This window comes from Typopeltis vanoorti, chromosome 5 (genome assembly GCF_054136105.1).
Source record: "Typopeltis vanoorti isolate ZY-2024b chromosome 5, IOZ_Tvanoo_1.0, whole genome shotgun sequence".
Classification (NCBI taxonomy): domain Eukaryota; kingdom Metazoa; phylum Arthropoda; class Arachnida; order Uropygi; family Thelyphonidae; genus Typopeltis; species Typopeltis vanoorti.
In genome coordinates, this window is record NC_143553.1 from 134,012,568 (window position 1) to 134,039,235 (window position 26,668).

A 26,668-nucleotide genomic window follows, 5' to 3' on the forward strand; every position below is an offset into this window, starting at 1 on the left:
GTTTACAGTAGGAGAAAGTTTAATCTCTTGATGGAAATTTTTATTCCATTTTGTTATTTCATTTAAATAAATATTAAAAAGAGTTCTGAAAGGGGACATCCTTGTCAGACTCCTTGATTTCTCTCTCTCTGATATGATAGTTCATAATTTAATTTTATTTGTCTTTGATTGTTTTTATATATACTTATGATAGGTTTAGTATATTATTTGGTATTTGTCTTTCTTTTAATATACTAAATAAAATACTTCTTTTAACTTTATCAAATGCTTTTTCAAAGTCAATCTTCTTTTCTCTATTATCAATTTTAGGCAAAATGATCTATACATGATCATGCTTTTCTAAATCCATTTTGTACTTCTAAAATAAGGCCTTCAGAATATTTTATTTGTTTGTTATTTAAAATTCTAAAAAAAAAAGCCTTATGCAGTTCAGCCACTGCAACATTTTTACACATCCATATTTGAACATTTCTGGTCAAATATGATCTAATCCAGTTGTTTTCCAACATTTCAAGTGTCTAATGGATTTTTCTATCTCAAGTACTGATATGTATTCCTAATTGCATTCCACCTGAATATTTTCGACCATTGTTCCATCACTACAATTTTCATTTAGCAATCTTTCAAAATAATTACTCTTCAGACATTTAAAATATCATTATCTTCAGTTCTCATATCACCTATATCATCTCTGCTGCCTTTTATAGTATTTTTCCTCCATTTCTAAGCTTTCTCAATAGCTTCCAGAACATTTTGTTACCTTTGTGATATTTATCATCTATATTCTTCCCAGTCTTCTGGTATACCTTTCTCACATTCTTTTTCAGGACTGCTTCTTTAACTTCTTGAGTTCACTATGAAGTTCAAATTTTTCTATCCTGCAAACCTCACCATGTGCCTTCCTGTCTGAATCAGGTAGTTTTCTGCAAAGTTCACCATTGATCTCTCCAAGGTTTGGTTTTTTCTCCAATAGGATTTGTATCCTATTTTTTTCAAACTTTCTTATAAACGTTTCTTTCTGTTATGGTATTCACTTTTATCTCACACAAAACCGAATTATAATCACTTCTTGTTTCAAATCCTTGGTATACTTTTGTATCTTAAACTAGTAGATATATCACTATGAACAATAACATAGCCAATATTTAAAAACTCATAAATGTTTCTGGCTTTTTTCTTGAATCTCTTGAGCAGAAATACTGAGGTTGTCTTTATTTGGTGCTTAATCCATTAATCTAGAATTCTTTTCATTTTTTCCATAATTGCTTCTCAAATTAACAAACTCCAGCTGCTTTCATATGTGTGGCCCTTTTTATTTGATTCCTTAATATTTTTAGCATTATCTCTGATGGTAAGAATTGTTGATTCAACTAAACCCACTCACTTTTATATCTTTGTTTATTTCTCTCCTCTCGTATTGTGTTTCACAATAGCATATTTTTTTTTCTAAATTAATGGCTTTTCTTTGAAAATTTATTACAGTATATATTTGCTGGGTTCAATGAATTAAGGGTGAGGTGAGGGAAACCTGCCATCTGCAAAACAGGTAAATTGCATTCTGAAGATAAACAGATACTAGGGATTTTCCACATAAATTTCCATGTACGTAGAGCTTATATGTACCAAACAAAAATTTCCAATTAAAAAAAAAAAAAAAAAAAAAAAAATCACGTTATGTGAAATTACATAAGTTGAACATGCAGTGTATTACTGTGTGTGTGTGTACAAATGCACACGCACACACACACACACACACACACACACACACACACACACACACACACACACACACACACACACACACACAATGTTCAGCACAAAAGGAGTGCAAAACCAAACATAGCAGGGATTGGTTTTACACTTAGGGTGTATGTAGAGGGGGGGGGGAGCATATCGTTAAAGAAAATGAAAGAACTTATAATATATGCATGTAAATACAAGAAAGATATTTAATTAACCAAATATTTCGGTCTGGAAATAGCAGTCCATCTTCAGTGGCACTACAAGAACAGTTAAAAAAAATAAATAAAATACAAGGTGGAATACTAACAATAGATCATTTAAAAATAGAACAAGCCGCATGATGTTATATCACTAAGTATTAAAGGGAATATTTTTAAGCAGAGACATGATTGAAATAAAGATATTAATTAATAATATTAAATAACATAAAATTAATATGAATTAATGAGTTATCCTGATTAGACTTTCCCAGATTTTTGATATAGATATAAAGTCATTCCGATTCAGGTTAGGATGATGGAGTAAGGCCTCTTCGCTTTCTTTGAATAAACGTTCAAATTTCTAACGGGATCTATGTAAGAGGCGAGTTTTTGACCAAAGGATGTTGTGGTTAGTTTCAATCCTGTGCTGAGCCAATCCAGATTTTTCAGGTTTGTTGTGATGAATGGAGGATTGATGTTCTTGGATTCTTTTTTCAAGAGAATGTCCAGTTTGTCCAAAATAGGAGAGATCACAGTTGCAGGGAATTTGATAAACTCCAGGAAGAGATATAGTTGAGCATTTGTCTTTAGGAGAAGGAAAATTTGTTAATAGGTGAATATGTGTAGCTGTTAACTCATATTTCTTCAGAATTCTTGCAATAGGTTCTGAAATCACGGATATGTAAGGAATTGGAACTCGACGTATTGAATCTTCTTTGTTTTGTGGTGGATTATAAGAATCAAGAAGATGTTGAGTACTCTTTTCGGAAAAACCATTGAGTTTCATGTGTTGTTGGATAATAGAAAGTTCTTTCTGTAGAAAATTAGAAGTAGAACAATTAGTTTTGGCTCTTCTGATTAGACATTTTATGATTCCTGTTGTTTGACAAGGATGATGGGCTGATTCTTTAAGAATATAACGACCTGTGAACGTTGGTTTAATGTAAACTGTAGTTGAAAGAGTATTTGAAGGTGACCGGATGAGGAGAACGTCTAAAAAAGATAACTGGGTTGTTTTCTTCCATTTCCATAGTAAACTTTATACGGTGATGTAAGGAATTGATACTGTTTAAAAAAGAAGGTAAGGAGTCTTCGTTGTGCGGCCATACAGTAAAGATGTCATCTATATATCTTACCCAAAAGGATGGTTGAGGGAAAATAGATGAGAAGAGGACTTTTTCTAGATGTTCTAAATAAAAGTTGGCTAAAGCAGGAGAGAGAGGACTTCCCATGGCCGTTCCTTCTACTCGGCTGTAAAATTTGTTTTGACATAAGAAATATCCAGAAAAAACAATCACCTCATTATCACCAAAGCTGATAAGAGGAAAGCAACAGTAGTTATGGACTCAACAAATTACAGAAGAAAACATTCTCTTTTACTTTGAGATCGCTCCACATATCAAGAACTTGATTATAATCCAACCAACAGACAACTAAAGAAATTAAATTCTCTCTTAGATGAAGTCATCAGTTTAGATAGAGACACAATTGAAAGACTTAAAACTCATTTTGCAAGACCTCCTAGATTTTATGGTCTTCCTAAAATACATAAGATTGACTTTCCTCTTCGTCCAATAGTAGATTGTATTGATTCTCCTACTTACCGTATAGCCAAATATCTAGCTAAATTATTGAAATCTCACATAGGAAACTCTAGTTCCTTTCTAAAAAACTCTTCAGATTTCTTAGAAAAATTAAAAAATGTCTCATTGCAACCTACACACCTTATGGTGAGCTTTGATATAGAATCTTTATATACAAATGTGCATCTCAAGGAGACTTTAAAATTACTTGCTGACATCTTTCCAGAAGACATTATAAAACTATTCGATTTCGTAATACACTCTGGATATTTCTTATGTCAAAACAAATTTTACAGCCGAGTAGAAGGAACGGCCATGGGAAGTCCTCTCTCTCTTGCTTTAGCCAACTTTTATTTAGAACATCTAGAAAAAGTCCTCTTCTTGTCTATTTTCCCTCAACCATCCTTTTGGGTAAGATATATAGATGACATCTTTACTGTATGGCCGCACAACAAAGACTCCTTACCTTCTTTTTTAAACAGTATCAATTCCTTACATCACCGTATAAAGTTTACTATGGAAATGGAAGAAAACAACCAGTTATCTTTTTTAGACGTTCTCCTCATCCGGTCACCTTCAAATACTCTTACAACTACAGTTTACAGGAAACCAACATTCATAGGTTGTATATTCTTAAAGAATCAGCCCATCATCCTTGTCAAAAAACAGGAATCATAAAATGTCTAATCAGAAGAGCCAAAACTAATTGTTCTACTTCTAATTTTCTACAGAAAGAACTTTCTATTATCCAACAACACATGAAATGCAATGGTTTTTCCGAAAAGAGTACTCAACAGCTTCTCGATTCTTATAATCCACCACAAAACAAAGAAGATTCAATACGTTGAGTTCCAATTCCTTACATATCCGTGATTTCAGAACCTATTCTATTCATCGCAAGTGCCGACAAATTTATTTGTCGGCACTTGCGATGTGCCCGTTATGGAAATTGTTTTGTCATAAGTGATAAGTAAAGAAGTATTTGAAGAAATATGAGTTAACAGCTACACATATTCACCTATTAACAAATTTTCCTTCTCCTAAAGACAAACACTCAACTATATCTCTTCCTGGAGTTTATCAAATTCCTTGCAACTGTGATCTCTTCTATTTTGGACAAACTGGACATTCTCTTGAAAAAAGAATCCAAGAACATCAATCCTCCATTCATCACAACAAACCTGAAAAATCTGGATTGGCTCAGCACAGGATTGAAACTAACCACAACATCCTTTGGTCAAAAACTCGCCTCTTACATAGATCCCGTTATAAATTTGAACGTTTATTCAAAGAAAGCGTAGAGGCCTTACTCCATCATCCTAACCTGAATCGGAATGACTTTATATCTATATCAAAAATCTGGGAAAGTCTAATCAGGATAACTGATTAATTCATATTAATTTTATGTTATTTAATATTATTAATTAATATCTTTATTTCAATCATATCTCTGCTTGAAAATATTCCCTTTAATACTTAGTGATATTGTAAAAATAATCATAATTAAAATTCTGAATATTTTTACGAATTGTTTATGTTAAAATGTTGATTATTCTTGTTTTCATAACACGCATTGTCGGCACTTGCGATGTGCCCGTTATGGAAATTGTTTTGTCATAAGTGATAAGTAAAGAAGTTAAAAAATTGATGTACTTACTGGATTTGATATTTGTATTACTTACAGGAATTTTATTATAATTGAAAATATTAAGTTTTGTGTTTTATGAGGACATTCTCTTGTCGCTAACGGAGACAACGTGTCAGCTATTATACAGTACTTTAGTTTCTCGCTTGCCACGGAGTGCACATGCTCGCTGAGAGGTTTGATGTGTGATTGACAGCTGAGAAGAAAGCGTTCGGTATCGGAGTAATGGCTGTAAACAAGAGAGCGTTTGGGAGGAATTTAGAAACACAGGCCGGCAGACATTTAGGTTCGGAAGGAACTTAAGTTTTTTAAGTGACAGTCAGAAGAAAATTAATAGTGTATTCCGAAAAAGGAATCGGGGAACTATTAAGTTTCAAAGTGGAATAAGTATTGATGAATAAAAGGAAAATGCTGCTATATGCGTTTTAAACGGAATATTGGAGGAAACACTAATTGAAAGATTAATAGTAGATTCCGAAAAGGGAATCGTAGAACTGTAATTTTTTTTTATTGGAAGAGTTAAGACTGTCAATAAACATTTAGTGAATAAAAGAAGAATTTGCTATTTACGTTCTAAAGGAATGTTCGAGAAAACTCTGATTAGGAAGTTTCATCTGTATTAAGGACACCGGATCTGACTATTATTTATACTGAAGAAAAGAGACAGAATTAAGTCAGGAAGATTTTATATGTTCTACATGAGTGATGAAAAGGATCCTGTGTAAATGAAGAATGGAGTCATATGTCTTTGGAGAAGGGCCTTGACAGAGAGAGAAACTGCTATGAACATTTTGTGATTGTGCAAAGTGTTTAGTTTAGTCTTAAGTGTAAGTTTAATTTAAAAAGGCCTTGGATCCAATTAATTTGTAGTTAGTTATGTAATGTTTGTTTGAAGTGTATATATATTGTTTATGTTTTATTAAATGTGTTTATTTTGTATTTTGGTCTTGAGTCAGTGATTATTTGGATTCTGAAAGAGTTAAGATCATTGCACCAATTGGAGTGAACCTTTGTGCATATAAAAAGATATAGGTACACTCGGAAATAAATAAAAAATAATTGTTTGAAACAGAGATCATCTCTATGGTAGGATAAATATTAAGATAATATATATGAATAATCTCCTCAATATAAAAATCCACAAATTATTAACAATATAACATCATGCGGCTTGTTCTATTTTTAAATGATCTATTGTTAGTATTCCACCTTATATTTTATTTATTTATTTATTTTTTAACTGTTCTTGTAGTGCCACTGAAGATGGACTGCTATTTCCAGACCGAAATATTTGGTTAATTAAATATCTTTCTTGTGTTTACATGCATATATTATTCAGTCTTTATGTCACAAGTATCCTTAAAACATCAAATGAAAGAACTTATTGATATGTTTCCTTGAACAGCTGGTGATACAGTGATTTTAGTTCTTTGGAGAAATGAAGCAACTGATCTGGACAAGGGATGAGAAGTTGATTTCTTAAGGTTGAAGCTGAACTTAATTTGAATGATGACCTTTAGCTGCTTTGATTTTTATTCAAAGTGAAGGTCTTGGCAGCCAGTTTGGTAGAGCAGTGTCTGATGAAATTACTCTGCAGAAAAGGTATAAAACAAGAGCAGAATGTCTGCTGGATTAGAGCAAATTACGGAGAAAGCATCAGATGTTAATCAGGATTGTCCTTTCCTGAAATTATTCAGACAAGGATTTTTAGGGAGATTTTTGGTGTGCTACCCAAAAGTGTAAACCATATTCTGTATGGTTCTGTACAATATATATTCTATAGAATGTATATTGTGAATTCCAAAATAAAACTAAAATGCAATGCTTAAATCAGATTATGATATTATAGCATGATGGTTCTGCTAGTTTGTTATCCATAAAAAGTCTGTAATTCAAAAATAAAATAATGGGCTCTTTTCTAATCAGTCTTTGTTTTCAAATTACCTTTCTTATTTACTTCTTATGCATAAAATTAAATATTTCTTGCTTTGCATCTCCGTTTCAAAAAATTGTTGCATTTATAATAATACACTAATATAGTATATTTTTAAGGAGAACTGTTTAGAAATAAGCAGCACATTATTCCTAACCGGAATTATCCGATTTTCTGGTGAGTAGGTAGATAGTTTGTGTTAGATCATTGCTTACAAAATACCTCGATCAGTGAAATTAGAGAAGAGAAGTCAATGTGAGGTTGAACACTGATATTCCTAAGAAAAATGATCCCACCATTTAGGTTTTTGACTGCAGGAAATCTAACTTCAAAGATGAATAATCAAAGATGTTATCAGAAGTCAGAGTGATGTAGACAGCAGATATTTTGAACAGTATAAGATGAAAGTTTTGAGCCAGAGCAGATTAAGAAAAGAGGGTAAGGCTTTGGTTTATATTTTATGACATGGGATGTGAGATCTATTAAATGTAGTTTCTATCTCGTGATGGAAGGAGTCATGTAATGTGAACCTAAATTTGTAAAAAAAAATTGTAAACTTAAAATTTCTATTTTAAATTAACATTAAGAATAAGATTAAAACATGCACAAATTAGATGACTGTATGGAAGATGAAGCCATTCAAATACAATAGAACCAAGGAGAAGCTTTTAGAGTTTTATGATGCTGTATAGCCACTTCAGTGTTCTTCTTCAGATGTGGATAAGAAAAGGAAAGAAAGTGCATGAGAGGCTGCATTTCTCTTATATATAGAGAGTTAAATGGGGAGTGTTTTAATTGGTTGAACTTTACAATAGTACTTTGCTTTATTCTCTTGCCAGAATGAAATAATCACATGGCAATTATAAGAGCTTATGGTATTGAGGGTTGTCCTTATATCTAAAATTACTGAAATCTATAATCCTGTTTCATTCCTTCTTTTGATATTCGGTGTAATGGTATTTTTAATATCAGGAACATAGTAATATTGTTTGGCATGCACTGCTATTTCAATAGTTGGATTTTGATGTTTTCTTGTTGCTATTTTGTTTATGTGGTCAGGAATGAGAACATCGTTATAACCATGGTAGTGCTCAGTTAATCTTTTCCAGAGTGCATGGGTTGTAGACCAATCTGTTAAACCAGATTGGAAAGGGAAGTTGTAGACATTGTATTATAATAGATCAGATATTGATAATTGTGGTTTATTTTCAGACCACTTTCAAAGTTTTGACTAAATTTAAAAATTACTTTGGATTTTAAATGCTTAAATAAGCAGTTTATTACTTTGGAAATATTCTGAATATAAAACAGAATATTGTCTTCTAATTTATATTTTGGACATATACAATATTTGTTATTGAGAGGCAATTCACTGGCTTTTTTACTGCATAGATTATTAGTTTTAAATATCTTCTTGGTGTGTAATTTTATGGTTAAGTTGTAGCTGAAGAGTAATGTTTAAAGGCATTAATAAATTAGATTACAGTGATGTATTTTTTGTCACAATATGGTGGGATAAGAATCAAAATTTAAGTAATTTCCTGTGTTTGTTGGTTTATTTATTGTCATACTGATACGTAGGTTAAATTTAGTAAAAAAAATTAACTATGTCAAATTGTTGTAGAATCCTGGAAGAGTATTAAAAAACAGTAATCTGATTAACTGTTCATGTGAAAATAGTCTTATTTGTTTATTTATTTTTTGAAATTTGTCATCTCATATAATAAAAATAACTTGTTATACCCATATACGTTTTTAGGCAGAGAGGACACGTATTTTAGAAGACTTTTTAGCTTCTATTTTTTCAGGTAAAAAGATAAATTGCTTTAAACAGTTGTTATATAGTTTTTTAAAAATATATGGTGCTTCACAAGAAATTATATTCATATTCTTTTTTTGTCATCCATATTTTACCCTACCATAAGCAAACAAAAAAAACTTTCATGTAAAGTAAGCATTTTCAGTACTTCCTAGGAAATGTTCTTTATGTTACAACTAATCTCAGATGAATTAGCATAATTGTATTAAGAAACAGTGAAAGCAGTTTGCATGTGAAATAAATTTGCCTTCTTTTTTATACTTAGAAGTTACTTAATCATAAGTTGCACTGAGTATCCTGAAATATAAAGAATTAACTAGTTAGCATAATTGTCTTATAGTAAAATTCACTTCTTAGACATGTTTTGACCTTTGGGATGATAATGTGAGCTTATTATCAATAACCAGTACTCAGTATTAAAAAAAAAAAAAGTATAGTGGTGGGTTACCATATTTTCTCTATATTCTGGATTTGAGATAGTTGTGTAAGTTTGCTTTGTTTGTGTGTGTATTGTATACACACATCATGTTAATCTCTGCATAAGAGTAAGCCTTTTGCTGGCTCACCTATAGCTGGTTAGATAATATGGAAACCTTTTCAAGCTATTTTAGACTTCTAGTAAGCAAGATGATGGTTTTGCAGTGAAAATTGCAAACAACCACACCTCAGGAGAATTCAAACCCACAGCCTGTGGGTGAAGACAGAGATACTATCCATCCACTTAGCCCACCATACAAGTATTATACTTGACAGAAATTATATTCTTGTTTTCATTAATGTTTTCAGCTGTTTAAGGAAACTTGAAGGTCAGTTATTCTTAATACAACAGAAAGTAAGTCATGAAGGTACTTCTCATGCAAATTATTGTTATTATAGTATGCCCACGCTGTAGAGATCTCCACTTGGAAACTTGCCAAGAATAGTCGATTCATGCTGAAGGGAAGAAAGAAATGAAGGACGTACGATTTGGTCACCAACACGCAAAATCATGTGCTTTATAGGTAAAATTTTCCAACTGTTATACAAGCAACATACTGAACTACAATGATCATAAAACAGAAGTTAATTTTCCGACAAGTAATAATAAACAACTCATCCAACGATACGGATTAATTATCCTATTATTGGAATGGATTCTCCTTTTTGTGACATGCGCAGAAGTGTCGAAAGGTCTCTAATCTGTGGGCGAATATGAAGACTTATGATTACTTAATTTTACAAGAATATGATTACTTATCAACTATAATTCCAGTATAATGGAGTATCTGTTATCTTTAGTATTTGTTATCTTACCTGTGGATAAGATATATTCAGGTAAAAGTGAACTATGAGAAATGAAAAGTATTTTGCTAATTAATTAAAATTCACAAATACTTTAAGATAAGTCTTATCCAATTCTCAGTATAACTTGAGAATAAATAATTACATTTAAAAGTAAGAGAATGAACGTATATACTACAGTCAATTGCTAGTTCCAATGCTGATACCAGAACATTGTTGTAACACACACACTAGTTGGTAGAATACTTTACAGACATTAGTCACTATATGTATATATTGAAATGTTAGGAACTAACACATATATAGAAATGCTGGGAACTTTTTAACATGATATTCATGGGGATTGCTTAAGGGTCAAAGCTAGGTAAACTGGAAGGGAGACATCCACATAACCGTTTGAGGAATGGGAGAAATGACATCTGGCTTCTAATCTAATGTCCAGTCCTCACCTTCTCATAGCACACCCATTAGTATCTAGGTACTGAATTAATGAAGATAGTCAGGCAGTTTGGGATTTATCCAACCAAATTGTATTCTATTTCAGCTTAAACCAAATGTCAATAATTATACAAAAATATGAAATGTTATGCTGGCTGGAGCATCATCCCAGTTAATCAGTCCTCTCGCTGCTTTTGTCCTGCAAGAACAGCAAACAATGAAGTTTCCTGAACAAACTCCAACTTGAAATCAGCAGAATTCAAGTGCACTATCAGCAAAAGAATTAAACAGTAAGGTTAATATGTTTACTGTTATTGAAACATAGAAAACAAAAACAGGCAGAATCTCTTAAATAACAACTATGAGATTTTATATTCAGGCAATAATGATTAGGGAAAGGAAGGAGTAGCCATAGTATTCAAAACTCGATGCTAAATGCAAAGATAACCTGCTTGAATGGCAGGCAACATGAAGTGGAGTGATATAGGCTGACATCAAAATGGGGAAATGGGCATTGAGATTAAACAAACAGTATACAGTGAACACACTGGAGAGATGTTTAATTAACTATAATTAAATATCTTTCCAGTTCTGTTTTGTTAAACTTATAATTAAGATATTTAAACCAAATTATTTGTATAATTAATTAAATATTTTTCCAGTGTGTATTTTATGTTTTTTTTATGGATTCCCAGTTATGCATACATCTAAGAATATTCAGATTTATTTTTGCCTGTAAACTTCCACTATGGAAAAAATGGAGTAATGTTTCTTATCATTAGAGAAGACAAAAAAAAAAAAAAAGGAAGAAGTTAGTAGTCCTCTGTTGAAAATCTAAACAGCAGAATAAGAAATGAATACATGGCATAGAAGAATGTTTGGGAACAATAGGGAGAAAATGCTGATCATCATCTATTTCCTGATATGTATCCTCATGAGATGTATGGGATACTGTGACAGTACGACATGGTTAAGTTTATGTTAACCAGTAATCTCATATCAACAGTTTTCTTCCAGATAAGTCTATCACTTCTTAGCACTTCTGACTACATTGATCTACCTAAAGTTTGGTCTTCTTGTCTCTTTTCTGCTGTCTTGGAATCAAACACCTGTTTTGCTAATCATTCCTCACACATTCTTGAATACTAACAATGCCAGGTTCTTTCCTAATATCATCATTTTTAATTATGATTCTTCTGCTGATGCCATCTGTTCACTCCCTTAATTTTTCTCATAACTCTCATTATCTATGGTCTCTAGTCTTTGATCAGTCGTTTTATTTCTAACCCAACTCTCAGATTCATAAGTTAAAATTGGTTTGAACACTGTCTTGTTTACTTTTAATTTAGTGTTTTGACATTTCCTCCTTATTCCATATAAATTTATTCAACTTGTTATTCCATATAAATTTATTCAACTTGTTCCCACCATACTGTCTTTGCTTATTCTGTTGTCTCTTTTCGTGTATAATTTGCCATCTTTACTAAAAATTGTGCCTAAATAGCAGAAATGTTTTACTTGTTCTGTAGATTCCCAATCATTGAAAATGCAATTGAAATTTTCTTTTTTGAGGCTTCATCAGCTACTCACTGATGAAGCCTCAAAAAAGGCTGAAACTGGTCTGGGCGGTGATCTCCCTCCATAATGTAATAACAGCATACATTTCCTAGGAAATGTGTTTTTACATTATGGAAAATACCTAAGAATAGCTATCTGAACTTTCCCCACCTTTGCAATGAGTCGTCCGGTATTGTACTACGTACTAGGGTCACTTGCATTAGCTCACGCTAGTGTTCGCTGATACTTTATAGTGTACTATATTCGGCATGAAACTCTCTGATTCCAATCTTTGAGTTTCTTATTTGGTTTTGAAACAATGTGGATTTTATATACCCTTAATTTAAAATATTGTTTATATTGCCGAAATGAAGCTTATTAGCTCTTTATATTTAAGTAAAAAGAAATTTTCTTTGTTTTCAAACCTATTTTCCTAGGTTTGTTCTCTTTATTGGAGATCTGTATACCACATTTTTTACGGCTGTTATTCAATTAGTTAAAGAATCCTTTCTTTCATAATGTTATCCTTATGAATCAGTGGTTCCCAAAGTGGGTGGTACCACCCTCTTGGGAGCGTTGGAAAGATCCAGGAGGGCAGTAGTGACCTCATGAGCAAAAAGGAGCATTAAATTGAAGTAAGGGAGTGGTGAAAGTAAAGGATAAAAATTAGGTGCTGAAAAAAATTTATCATCAAAAATTTTGATGATATAACTGTTGTATAACATAAGTAAAGGTCGTAATGGTTCTTTTATTTGCCAAGGAAATGCACAAGGTACAGCCAATCGGCATTGAAAGTCCAACAACAGGTCTTAACAAGCAAAGTGGTGGGTATGCACTTTCAAGTGATCAGGATTTACAAGTCCAGTACACGTTGGCAGGAACATGTGCATGTTATGACTTGTTCACTGTGTAATACTATAAATATGTGAGACGTATGAAATCAGTTTTAGATTGTTTCTGAATTGTTTGACAGGCAGTTAGCAATTTGATGTAATGCATATTCGATACCTAGTCAGTACCTTACTTATACAGATTACATAGAAAGCAAATTATTGTTGTTCCAATACAGACAAATCGGCCCTTCAGAACACACACAATTTACAGACAAAAAATACTAGTTGTGGTAGTGGTGGAGGTGGGCGGTAGATGGCGTTGATGGAGATGATTCGTAGTAGAGGTTCGGTGTTGTAGTTGAGACAGTTGTAGGTGTCCTCCCGCGATGAGTCTTCGGACTCCTTGGAGGTGTCACGAATAATAATAATAATAAAAAAACAGTAGGTTTCATGTGAATATTTTTATACCTTTTCTTGTAAACTTAAATTGGTTTACATACCTAAGATGCATTCTAGTATTTTGTAAATTTAAATGGCTGAACCCAAGAAGAAATTTAGACAATATAATATCGAATATTTGAAATTCAGCTTTATTCACTTGCCTACAAACATAACATTACCAATGTGCCTGATTTGCCAAAAAGTTTTTTTCAATTGAATCTATGAATCCTTCAAGACTAGAAGAACAATTAAAAACTCATGCTGATAAAGAGGATAAGGATTTATCGTATTTTCAAGCACTTAAAGAAAAATTTTTGAAACAACCAACATTGGCAGGTATGTTTTCAGCAGCATCCAAACTAGATGATAATGTGGTGCGCAACTCTTACAACATATCCTTACTGATTGCTTCACCAACATTATGCGGAAAAACCACATAATGTTGGTGAAGAACTAATTCTATCAGCTGTTAGTGAGGTCATACACACTGCACAAGCCTGCTTCTGATATTATCAAGAAAATTCCTTTGAGCAATAATACAATGCAACGAAGAATTGATGCAATGGCCCACGATGTTGAAGACTCATTATGTGAGTATTTAAAAATAACCCAGCTCTCTATACAACTTGATGAGTCTATTTTACCAGGAAATGTAGCATATGCACGATATATAAAAGAAGAAAAAATTTGCCAAGAATTATTATTTGCTAAAGGAGAATTGATATTTCATGCATTGGAAGAGTTTTTTAAAGTAAAAGAAATCCCTCTGGATAATATCTTGTCAGTTGCTGTTGATGTTGCTCCATGGTAGGGTGCTATTGTGGTTTTATTGCATATTTCAAAGAGGTGGTGCCAAATGTATTTGCTATACACTGTGTGATTCATTGTTAACATTTATTTGCCAAATACCTGAGTGTGATACTGTGAAATACTGTGATTGCCTACACAAGGTATTACATTATGTAATTACAGCAGTCAACAAAATCAAAAGTCATTCATTGAATGACAAATTGTTTGGACAACTTTGCATTGAAAATGATGAAGAATTCAGTCACTTGCTGCTCCATACAGAAGTTCATTGGTTATCAAAGGGTGCTTGTTTGAATCGATTTTATAAACTCTTTGATTCAGTGCTACAGATTTTAGAAAACAGAGATGATTCTTTATGAGCCATCTTGATTAATTTCAAAAGTGACATAGTTTATTTGACCTACTTGTCAAATTTAGTGAAACAAATCTACAGCTGTAAGTAGATGAGCTGAATTTAATAAAAACAAAAGCTGTTATTTCTGCATTTGTGTGAAAACTTGTATGGTACAAACAAAACTTAGAACAAGGAGAATTCAGCCAGTTTCCAAATCTATGAACAGTGGAAAAATGTGATGAAGACATGCTCAGCGAGCCTGTGTAGCTCAGTGGATGTGGCGTTTGCCAACCACCGCGCTTGGCCGCACGAAGGAAGACTTGGTTTCGAGTCTAGTCGGCGACTAGAGGAAATTTTTCTAAGCCTTTTTTCAACCGGTTCCCGAGTTAGTCGATCTCTGGCACGGGCAAGCAGGTTTTTCCTCCCGGAAACTAGGGTTTTTCGTCCTGTAAACTCAAGAAAATCGACCGTAGAACCCACATTATTTCAGACATTAAATATATTGTGTTAGGGTTAGGGATCACGAGATGGCGGCACATTTGAGCCGTCTCTCTTCACTGAGTACCACTTAATTAGTGATAGCCTTGGGCCATCTATCTCTGATTGGTACCAGTGGAGATTGAACTGCCCACTCAGTCTCCAAAAGTAGGATAGGGCTAAATGGCCTCGCCTACTCACCGTATACGGGGGGAAAAAAAAAAAAAAAAAAAAGGCGTTAGCTGATTTTTTTTTTAGCTGACATGCTCAGCTATTGTCAGCACTTGGAAGCTCTTCATTATGATTTCAACCAATGATTTAAAGATATTCTTGAAATGAAAATACCTGATTGGGTTTTGGACCCATTTTCAAGTACAAACACAGAAGAATCTTTACAATTACAAGAACTGATAGAAATAACAACACATGAGGAATTGAAATTAAAGTTCAAAAACTGGTACCAACGGTTCTGGTTGCAAAAGCTGATGCCTATACTTTATCCTGGATTGGGGGCTGTAATAAAAAAGTTTTTAATCACATTACAATTATCATATTTAGTGGAACGTAGATTCAGTGCAGTCACAAATCTTTTAACTAAAAAAAGAAACCTACTACAAATAGCTGATCGCTGTGATTTAAGAATGCTGCTGACAAATATAGAGCCAAATATCAATAAATTGTTAGCAACACACCAGGCTCATCCTTCTCATTAGGATTGTTTGTAATATTACTGATCGTTATTTACTATTTTATGTACGATTTTTACATATGTGCAATTTATGTTTGTTTCCTTAATTTCAAGTGTTATTAAATTTTCAGCTCCAACTTGTTGTTTACGTGCAATTTATGTTTCTTTTGTTGATTTCAATAGTTTTAAAATATCAGTTCCAAGGTGTCTTATTTCCAAACTTCAAAACTCTACTAGATGCATAATAAAATGCAAATTTGTTTCTGTATCTATCTGTTTGTTCACTTAAAACTCGAGAACTGCTGATCCGATTTTCATACGATTTTCTTTTATATGTATCAGGTAGAGCTGGTCAGATCTTCGAAAGTAGTATCGGGGAGGATGCTGAATAATTTTTTTTTTTTGGAAAAGGAGGGTGATAAGCCAAATAAGTTTGGGAACCACTGTTATAGATGATGAATAAGAATGGAGTTAGTATGCACCCTTGTACACCTGTCAAAGTATCTCTTCCACAAGTGTTCTTAATTTTTCTCAACTACGCTTGGATAAATTTTACATGGAACACTTAGGAAATTCCTCTGTAATTCTTGCATTTGTTTTATTTCCCTTTTCGTAAATTGGGAACTATGATAGATATCCTCCAGTCATCTGAAATTCAACTTTCTGACCAGGCTTTCTTGAATTATCCAGTGTAGCCACTGTAAAACTTTTATATCTCCATATTCAAGCATTTATGGTCGAATATCAGCTTTAGCTGACATTTCTGATGGCCTTTTCCACATCAAAGAAAAGGTCTTGTTTCTCCTTGTCATATTTGTCTTCCATATTTTTATGTCTTCCCACTACTTTTGTTTAGCTACTTTTACACAAATACCCCAAGAGAGTTCAGAGATAAATGTAAGAGTGCTTATCTCTCTTTAAAATATCAGTTTTTAATTAAATCAGTTAAAATAATCTCTTAGATATTTCTGTGTGCGATCTCTCTCAGGATATACTGACTTACTTCTTAGGAACTTTTCATGTGCTTTTCTCTTTTTTACAACTGTCTCTTTAACTTCTTGTGTACATATTTTGCTGTTCTTGCAAACAGCTTTACCACATGCCTCTGTTAATTATCATTTCAACTGTGCCAGTTATGTTAAAGTTCTTACTAGCTGTGCTACTTGTGTTATCTCTCTGTAAAGAGACTGTTTTATTTCTGAGTTTTAAGTAAATTACAAGAATAAATTTAAAAGAAATAGACTATGCTTTTAACTGGTTCTCAAGAGCTTTATGAAGAGAGAGATAAAAAATCCACTATTCATTCTTTTTTGATAATTTCATATGGAAGATTGAACGACTAAATAAAACTTTTTTGTTTCCATTTTCTCATACTATTTATACTTTATAATTTAAGATGTTTAAAGAAATAGATTATATTTTAACAAACAGAAAACATATTGTCCAAGATACAGATATAATAAATAGTTTCAATGCAGGTAGTGACTACAGATTAGTGAGATAAAAAAAAATTGTCATCAACAAAAGATGGGAGAGACAGAAACTTGTCAAAAGTAAAGACCCTGTATTAATTTACCAAACCTGGAAAAAAACAAAGAGCTCTTCCAGAAAGAGAGAGAAGATTATTAGAAGATCAGTGCCTCCAATTGGTGAAAGTGACCATGCGGTCTTGACTTGGGAGATTGTAAAACATAACCCTTCTTCATATTCTATGAAGAAGGGTTATTTGTAGAACTACAAGGCAGGTATAACACCTGCCTTGTAGTTCTTGTAGTTATGATGATTTTTTTTAACAAAACCAAAAAATTTTACAAATGGTGCAGTTGGCAGGATTTAAATCCACTCAAATAACACTGAGAATATTGTGGATTTTGAGAGTGTTTTGTTAACAGGTCAGGCAGTTATAAGTCTTAACTTTTGAGAAACTTTTTGTGTTAAATAATCATGAATATAGAAGTTACGAATAGTGACCAATCAAATACTGCCACAATGGGCGACAAGGAATTTTTTCGTACCATAAACCCTCAACTTGTCATCCCACACTTAGCATTTTTTAGTTTCATAGAGGAGCTGAGAAAGGTTGGAAATTGGTCAGATTTCCGGCTGTTAATTCTACTTAGGAGCAAACTGGTTGGAAAGGCCAAGAACTTCCTGTATTCATCCCCGATACTTAGGGACACTTTAGAATACATGAAGCTTAAAGACACCTTGATTTTCCAGTTCTCCAAAGTAAGAAGTGTAAGTCCAAACCTTTGGAAATTGCAGAGGTGAGCTCAAGAAAAGAAGGAAAGTGTATCGGACTTCTACAGTAAACTACTGACCATTGCAAATAGTCTAAGCATCTCCAAAGACAATAAACCTCATCTTGACTGGGCGGTATTCCACCAATTCAGGTTGGGAATCAAAGATGAACTAATGGAGACCGCATACAAAAAGTGGATCACCAATCTTGATGAATGTTAACAACCTCTCTGTGAAGGAGAGAGAGGAGCTTGGCGACATTCCTCTTGTGAAGTTAAGTGTAAGAAGGACTCAAGTACGATTATGGGAAAGTCCATTAAAGATCGTAAGGAAAGGGGAGGAGGAACGAGGAAATGCGTTTAACATCAACCATATAACTGAAAATGAGAACCATCCTGAAAAAAATAAACCCTACTAACCTGGAGGAATTATGCTCAATAATTAGACAAAAGGTACAAAGGCTGCACCTTTGATGGAGCAGCTTGATGCGGTTATTAAGCAGTTGGGGGAACAAACAGCAGAGACCTCTGAAAGAAGTTAATAATGAGGCAAAGATCAGAAAAGGGCCTCCCAAATGTTTTGTTTGTAACAAATATGAGCACATGGCTTGGAACTGTTTTCAGAATAAAAGACCCTTCAACAGAAATACTAGATATGAGTCATATCTTATGCATACTCATCATGGTTATACAAACAGACCATGGAGGAGAGAGAACAAGATCAGAGCGTACCCAAAGAAATCCAAAATGACCATTAAGGGAAAAATTCAGGGACTGCCTTGTGACGTCCTGTTGGATACCAGGCCTCTGTCATAACAGGAAGTTTTTTTCAGAAAATAGAATCACGTTTATGGAAAGGTATATCTGAACTGAAGAGACCAATTAAGCTAACGAGAATGTCAACACCTGGGATATGTGCGTCAAAGAGAGTAAGAATTAGATACCAGAGTTCAATTTGTGTGTCTCGCAAGAGTTATTGGTCCTCCCTAGGACATCTTGCCCGAGTGTGCAAATGATTTCAGGAACTGACTTCTAGAGAAACACAAGTTCTCTTGCAATTTTGCTGCAAATTAGATTTCCCTAATGGGTATCAAGCATTCAGGCAAAGGGATCAACGTCTTAAAAGATCGAGTAGAGAGAACTTGACGAGAAAAACAAAAGAGTGACTATAAGGTCAGACTTACTGAGCAGGTTGACAGAGATAAAGAAGAATATCACAATGACCACACTGACTCTTCATTAAGTCCATCATCTGAAGGGAACAGTCATTCAGAGGCTTTGAATGATGCCTATTATATCTCAAATGTCAAAGTTAGTTAGAAACGGGAAAGCAATTAGGGAAAATAAAACATAGCACAATCGAGATGAACGTGATTGAGAGACCTAGAAGGATAAGCAAATCTTCTAACCAACCAATGTGGGACAGGCAAAGTGTTGTGGAGGCCCATATTAGAGATCCTATGTACAATTGGAGTAGGATGAGACGTAATGCATACTGCTCGAAGACTAAACATAAAGGGTGGGATTTTTCTCATAAAATCTCGACTGTGGGTAAGAAAATTTTTGATACGGAAAAGAAAGTGACACCAAGGCTGGGAGATCTGACAATAAAAGTACAGAGAGAAATGGTACATCGGAAAAATGTAGTCATGTCTTCCCCAGAAAATGTACAGGCACTGAGTTAAGAAAAAAATTTTTTGAGAGAGAGTGTAGGCCTTTGTAAAATCTTTTGTGCTGAAAAATATTTCTATTTTTCACCAATATCGATTTTACATGGGCCATTAAAATATCGATACATATAATTAGAATTGCATGTAATCTTTTTAATGTATAATAATTTTGTAATATAATGTTAGAATAATTGAATGCAGAACCACAAGCAATTGTAACTAAAAAGCTCAGAGAGGATTAGGTTAATAAACTGAAGGTCAACAACAGTCTCAAAGGTCACTGGACTATGAGTTTTGCTGCCAAAACCTACTGTAAGCGTGGGCAATAAAGGCGCTACCAGTAAATCCAGGATCTTTTTTGGATATGATATAAAAGGTGGAGATTGAGGCTCAAGGGGCTCCCTCTTATTTTTTATTCCTGTGGCAAGCTTTTCGAGACCGGGAAGAGTTGCAATCCTGTGAGCAGTAGTTTCTGGAGATCATGGGGAGTTTTCTGGCAGTATTACAAGATATCCTTCCATGAAATTCATCGACGAATGTACCGATTTGTAACATCGACGAAAAAATGCATTCAAGTTACAAGGAAGGAAGCTGAAAGACGACAACCATCGAATGGTGCGCCTAGATTGTGTGTACAGATGATAGATGTTAATTCTATTTAACTAATGGTATAATGTGTTTGAAGAGATCAGAAAGTCGAATGTCTGTTTAAATGTGCATAATAGAATACTGTAATCTTGAATAATGCTTGTATTACATAATGCTTAGAACGTGTATAGTATAATTTTGCCTTATATTAGTTGTAAGGTTATGTGTCATAAAATCCATCCACGTGTTTAATGAGTTGAGTGTAAATAATTTCTTTGTCTAATGCTTTAAGTGAATTGTTCTAATGAATGTGTGGAGAATCAGGCATGTGATATGTTCTATTTTTCTTTTGTATATAAACTGTCTAAGTTAAAACAAACATGTTTGGTTTTGTTAATAGCTTGCCTGATCTTTGTTAGCCAATGCACTGTCTCATAAAACAAAATCGAACCTGTGAGACCTAAGTAAAGTTATATCCACGAACTGAATAATTTGGAGTTGCTTTGAGATAGAATTGATTTAAGGGTTATTATATGTTCTTAGCTAAAATATTCTTTTGTATGAGAAGGAAAGATAGAAAATTCTTTTACACAATCCTTAATGGTGCAGTCGTTAACAAAATTAAATTTTTAAGGATTAATACATTTGAATTATAGCAACATAGGTTAAGCATTTGGTCCCAGCCAGAGGCTTTTCCTAGGTTTACGATACTAGCATGTGTGAGACTATACTTTATAGCCTTGAAAGGGGGGGGGGGGTTGAAGCTAAGTAGATTATGAAAGGACAAAAGTTAAATAATAGTGTTATACATGAGTTGTATAACACTATGGTAACATTTCTCGACAATTAGAGCATATAAGCAATTTGTACAAGCTCAAGCAACCACAAAAAATTATGAAGAAAGAGCAGAAACACCTTGAGAAAAAAAGTAACATAATAAAAATCTAAATATTACAATTGGTGCAGTTCGACATAAATATAAATAACAATTATGAAATTTTACAATGACATGCTTAGGAAAAAGCTTAAATTTGTACCACGACGTAAAACGCTGCAGGATAAAGATGCTAGTAGTGCATGGGATATAGTTAAGGGTCATCTAGAGCAGTGCTTCTTAAACTTTTTCCACTCACGACCCTGGGTATATAGGTATATAAAATAGGTATACAAATCAAACATTTACTGATGATAAATCATAAAGAAATTTATTTTAAAACAATTCTTTGGTATACATATAATTTTACCATTTACATAAAGAATTACAATACAGTAGCCTCGAATCTGAATTAATTTTTGGTTGTTGCGCATTCAGAAATCTTTTACTATTGCCAAATTTTTTGCGACCCTAAATGGGGTCGCGACCCACATGTTAAGAAGCTCTGATCTAAAGGAAGCTGTATTAAATTGTATACCTAGGGTAAGGAGGATTAATCAAGTAGGATTTAGATGGGTGAGTAATATCATTAAGCATGAGCTACAGAAGAAGAAAATGCTGTGGAGGGTATATAATGAGAAAGCTGACCAGCAAACTCATGAACAGTACAAGGCTCAGGCATGAAAGGTGACCAGCATGACAAGGAAGGTCAAATAAGATTATGATAAGAATTTAGCCGAGCAGGCCAAAGGAAATCCCAAAGAGTTCTTTCATTGTGTGGCAAGTAAGAGGAAGAATAACTATGGAAGATTAACCTTAATGAATGATGATAATTACGAGAAGCAGCAGATAAAATAGTTGAGTTACTGAGTGACCACTTTGCAAGCATATATCTTCCTAGTGAGATTACTGCTTTAACATATGTGACAAACACACATGTTAAAGGTGGATGAATTGGAGGTTCTTAGGATATTGCAGAATCTCACTGTAAATACAGCTGTAGGATTAGATGCAATATCAACTAGGGTTCTGCAAGAATGTACAAGGGAACTGACAATGCCTTTGACTAAGCTGTTTAATTTAAGTTGGTAGAGTTTCCAAGGGAGTGGAAAGAGTGCAAAATTATTCCTTTGCAAAAGGGATGTTCTAAGACTATAGTAGCAAATTATAGACCAATCAGTATCTCGGGCTTGGTGGTGACTCCCACTCACAAAATGTTGTATACCTGTAGTATGTTAGTACCATTACAGGCTAAGTAAATTTTTTCTATTTTTTTATAATTTGAAAACCCTGCTCTAAAGACCAAACATGAAACTTTTCCAAGCCACTTCAGGGCTCACACTGGACAGTGGGATGTGAATGCGTAGTTTTTAGTTGGAGAGCAGATATGCTACTCAGCCAACTAGGCCAGCATTGGCAAGAGTTTAGGTAAGTGACATTAATTGAAGCTAATGTATCATTTCAAAATTTAAATGTTGATTCTGTATTTTCATTTTTATTATTCATACTCTTCTAGTTCTTTCTTTTATGTCTTTCATTATTGTTTGCATTTGACTTTTTCATGTTGTTATTTTGTTTGCTTTATGTATCCTTCCTGTCAATCCTTTGTGTTCTGTCATCAGTGTATCATTTCTCACCATTTTCTTTGTTTATTCACCTTATCCACTGTTTTTGTGCCTTTATTTCATGAATTAATTTTATGCTGCACTTCTCACTGGAGTTCTCCCAACAGCTGTATTTTGTGTTGTGGATTGTGATTACATTTGTGAGGAAATTGAATTCGCTCTTGTGAAAAATTTGTGCTTATATTGTTTGCAGTGGTAAGCATAAAATGACATTGGCTGGGTCTTTTCAGTTGTGCATTGTTTTGTTGTAGTGTTCATCTACCTTAATTTGCTCTGACATCTGTTATATTTCAAAATCAAGGATATTTATTACCTTGATATAAGTATGAGATCAGATATAGTAATGATTATCGTTGATATTGTTAGTATATTGTTATAAGCCTCCATAGCGCAATTGGAAGAACGACAGTACATTGCGCCCTTCGATTGGAAAAGGCCTAATTTCGATTCTCATCATGACAGGAGGAATCTTTTTTATGGACTTTTTCAATGGAAGGTGAGTTAACCAATTTCATACAGAGGTAGCAGAGTTTTTTCTCCCAGAAACTCGGGTTTTTCATCCCTCATACAGACAAATCGGCCCTTCAGAACACATGCAATTTACAGACAAAAAATACTAACAGTGGTGGTAGTGGGCAGTAGATGGCACTGATGTTGATGATTGGTAGTAGAGGCTCGGTGTAGTGGTGGAGGCAGAGAGTTGTACAATAGGTGTCCTCCCGTGATGAGTCTTCGGACTCCTTGGAGTCCGAAGACTCATCACGGGAGGTGTCATGAATAATAATGATAATGGTGCAAATGGACTTCTCAAAAAGACTAATTGTATTATTCATGACATTTCATTTCTTAATGAAAGTTTTCAGTGCAATAAACTGGCAAGTCCTATCACGTGTAATGAATGCTTTTAACACTTATGCCCATTAAAACTTTTGATTAATGTTTTGATTTTTGTAACTGACTAAAATGAAAAACACCTTTTTATAAACATTTCTATGCTAGTAACTTGAAGAAAAAAAAAAAAGTTACAAAGCTTTCAGTTATCACTTGCACTGATTTACTTACTAAATTCTGTTATTCTTTCAGAATGTGAAAACCACTTATGTGAACCAGAACTGAAATTAATAATTCCCAGTTCCAAAGTGCTTCAAGCCATTGCTGTTGCTAATGTCTCGACTTGTTCTAAAGTGTTATCATTTGCATTTCCTCTTTTACTTCAACAAATTGCTGTGCAGTCTCAAGTAAATACTATAATCACTCTAGTGTTATAATTTTACATAGTTTTTGTTTTGATTTTGTACTTCTTGCGTAAGTGCACATTTGGAAGCTGAATTATAGTTTCCTTGAAGGTTAATTTAAGGAAATTAAATTAACGATCGTTGCTTTGAAGGAGATAAATGGTAAATTACTTTTATTTATTTATTTATTATTATTTTATTTCTTTTATTTATTTATTTATTTTTTGCTATGATAATTCTCTCCTTTTCTTAAAAGTCAGTTTTACTTTCTCAACAATTAAGAAAATCGAGGCTTCATACTTCTGTATATAACAAGAAAACAGTTTGATAATTCTAAGATACATAAATAAAATGAAATATACAAACCTTTGAATTTAATTTTAGCAACATCATCTACAAAAATTAAACAAATAAATCACATCTTATCAGAGCTCAAAATATGATAGCCTTTGAATCCAATAACTTCGATGTTTAATCATAAATATACAAAACTTTGAATTTAATTTTAGCAACATCATCTACAAAATTTAAACAAATAAATCACATCTTATCAGAGCTCAAAATATGATAGCCTTTGAATCCAATAATAACTTCGATGTTTAATCATAAAAATGGACATTTGTCTCTTTTAACTGTATCCACATTTCTAATTAAAGCTGGATGAAGAAATCTTTAACTTAAAAAACAATTACTGTATTCTCTAAGGTAGGAACAATTTTTATTCCTGCTTCAAAGAGGGTAAAGCCAACTGTTCTATCTCTCTTTAATGAAATGTACTGATAGCCATAACTAAAACATCCAGGTTCCCATGCATGAAAACTACCTTTTTCTTATAGAAATTTTGATAATAACTGAAGATCCCTTATTCGTAGTAAAAGATGAAAGTTCAGATTTTGATAATAAAATCCTCAATTTTGAATATTCCTACATTTCTCCTTAAACAAAACAGATAACTTGCAGTTATTAACTAGACAAATCAAAACATGTCTCTTCTTCTTTCTACTTTCATTTACAAAGTTCACAACTTTTTTCCCCTCTTTGAAAGATTTCCAAGGAAAAATTATCAACCATTTAAAAATCGATTGAAGTCAGACTTAAGTTCAAGTCTAGTCGCCGACTGGAGGAACTTTTTCTAAGCCTTTCTTTGACCGATTCCCGAGTTAGTCGATCTCTGGCATTGGCAAGCGGGTTTTTCCTCTTGTAAACTCAAGAAAATCGACCATAGTATCCACATTATTTCAGACAGTAACATATCTTGTTAGGGTTAGGTATGTTAGAGATGGCAGCACTTGTTTGCCAGACTCTTCATTGGTGACTGCTATAATTAGTGATAGACATGGGCCAGCTATCTCAGATTGGCTACCATTGGAGATTGAACTGACCACTCAGTCTCCAAAAGCCAGATAGGATATAAAGGTCTCACCTACTCCCTATAAGGGAATAAAAGGCATTAGCTGATTTTTTTAAAAATCGATTTGCCATATCTGATCTCTGAAAACAGCTGTAAAGTTGTTACTGTTCTAAAGGACCATTTAACACCTGATCAACATTTCTACTTGAAAATAAAAAATTTCATCTATGCATATATCAGGTTTTAAAGTTCCTTTAATTTTCTTAGGCAATTTGGGATTAGCCGACCAAATTGTATTCTTAATTGGTTAAACCAAAATATAGAATGATAGCACAACATGACAAAATTTCATGCCGGCTGGGGCGTCGCCTGGTTAAACAAGGCCCCCGTTGTTTTCGTCAGGGAACCAGGGCGAACAGCGAAAAGTCAGCTACTGGAACAAATCTGAAAATAAACCTCGACTCAACATCACCAGAGTTAAAGATCGGTACTATCAATGTAAGAAGCCTGAATGGCAAAGAAATGGAGCTAGCTGAGGAATTAGATAAGTACCAGATCGACATAATAGGGGTGACTGAAACAAAAAAGACCAAAACTGGTGAGATCTTTCTGAGCAATAAATACAAAATGTTATATTCAGGCAATGACAATCAAGGAAAAGGAGGAGTAGCCATTGTATTCAACACAAAATACGAGGCTAATCTTCTTGAATGACAGGCAGTCTCAAGTAGAGTAATGTGGGCAAATATGAGAATGGGGAACTGGACAATGAGACTTATTTGTGCCTATGGTCCCACAGAAGGTTCTATTAAGGTAGAAGTGGAGGAATTTTTTGAGGCTTTAGAAAAAGCAACTGACACAATAAAAATGAAAAGTTGGTCCTTGTTGGGGATCTAAATAGCAGAGTAGGAAATGATTGTGAGACATACAAAAATATTTTGGGAAAATTTGGAGAAAAGAGCAAAGCTAATAATAATGGGAAATATCTGTTGGATTTCTGCTCAGGACATGGACTGGTTATTACTAACCCCATGTTCCAACAGAAAAATGTGCACAAATTCACATGGAGAGAAGAGGCATTGAATAAGAAAAGTCTCATTGACTATGTTATTGTTGATAGTGATGTTTTCTCCCTGGTGCAGGACACCAGAGTGTACAGAGGATTTGAAATTGGAAGTGATCACTATTTAGTCTTGAGCAGGATAAAATTGAATTTCATATTGAAAAGAATAATATGTAAGAAAGTTTTAAAGCGAATAAAAGTTGAGCAGCTCTCAGATGTGAACTGTAGACTAAAATACAC

At 33.4% G+C, this 26,668-nt stretch overlaps 1 protein-coding gene across 1 annotated transcript in view; it reads left to right on the forward strand.

Annotated features, from left to right (window-relative positions):
* Mms19 (MMS19 nucleotide excision repair protein) overlaps nucleotides 1-26,668 on the forward strand; it is a 364,717-nt gene that overhangs the window by 130,482 nt on the left and 207,567 nt on the right. The window contains exons 11-12 of the mRNA XM_090393489.1: nucleotides 8,864-8,912; nucleotides 23,863-24,017. Coding sequence (XP_090249615.1) covers nucleotides 8,864-8,912; nucleotides 23,863-24,017 — 204 coding nt within the window. The remainder of the gene's footprint in view (nucleotides 1-8,863; nucleotides 8,913-23,862; nucleotides 24,018-26,668) is intronic.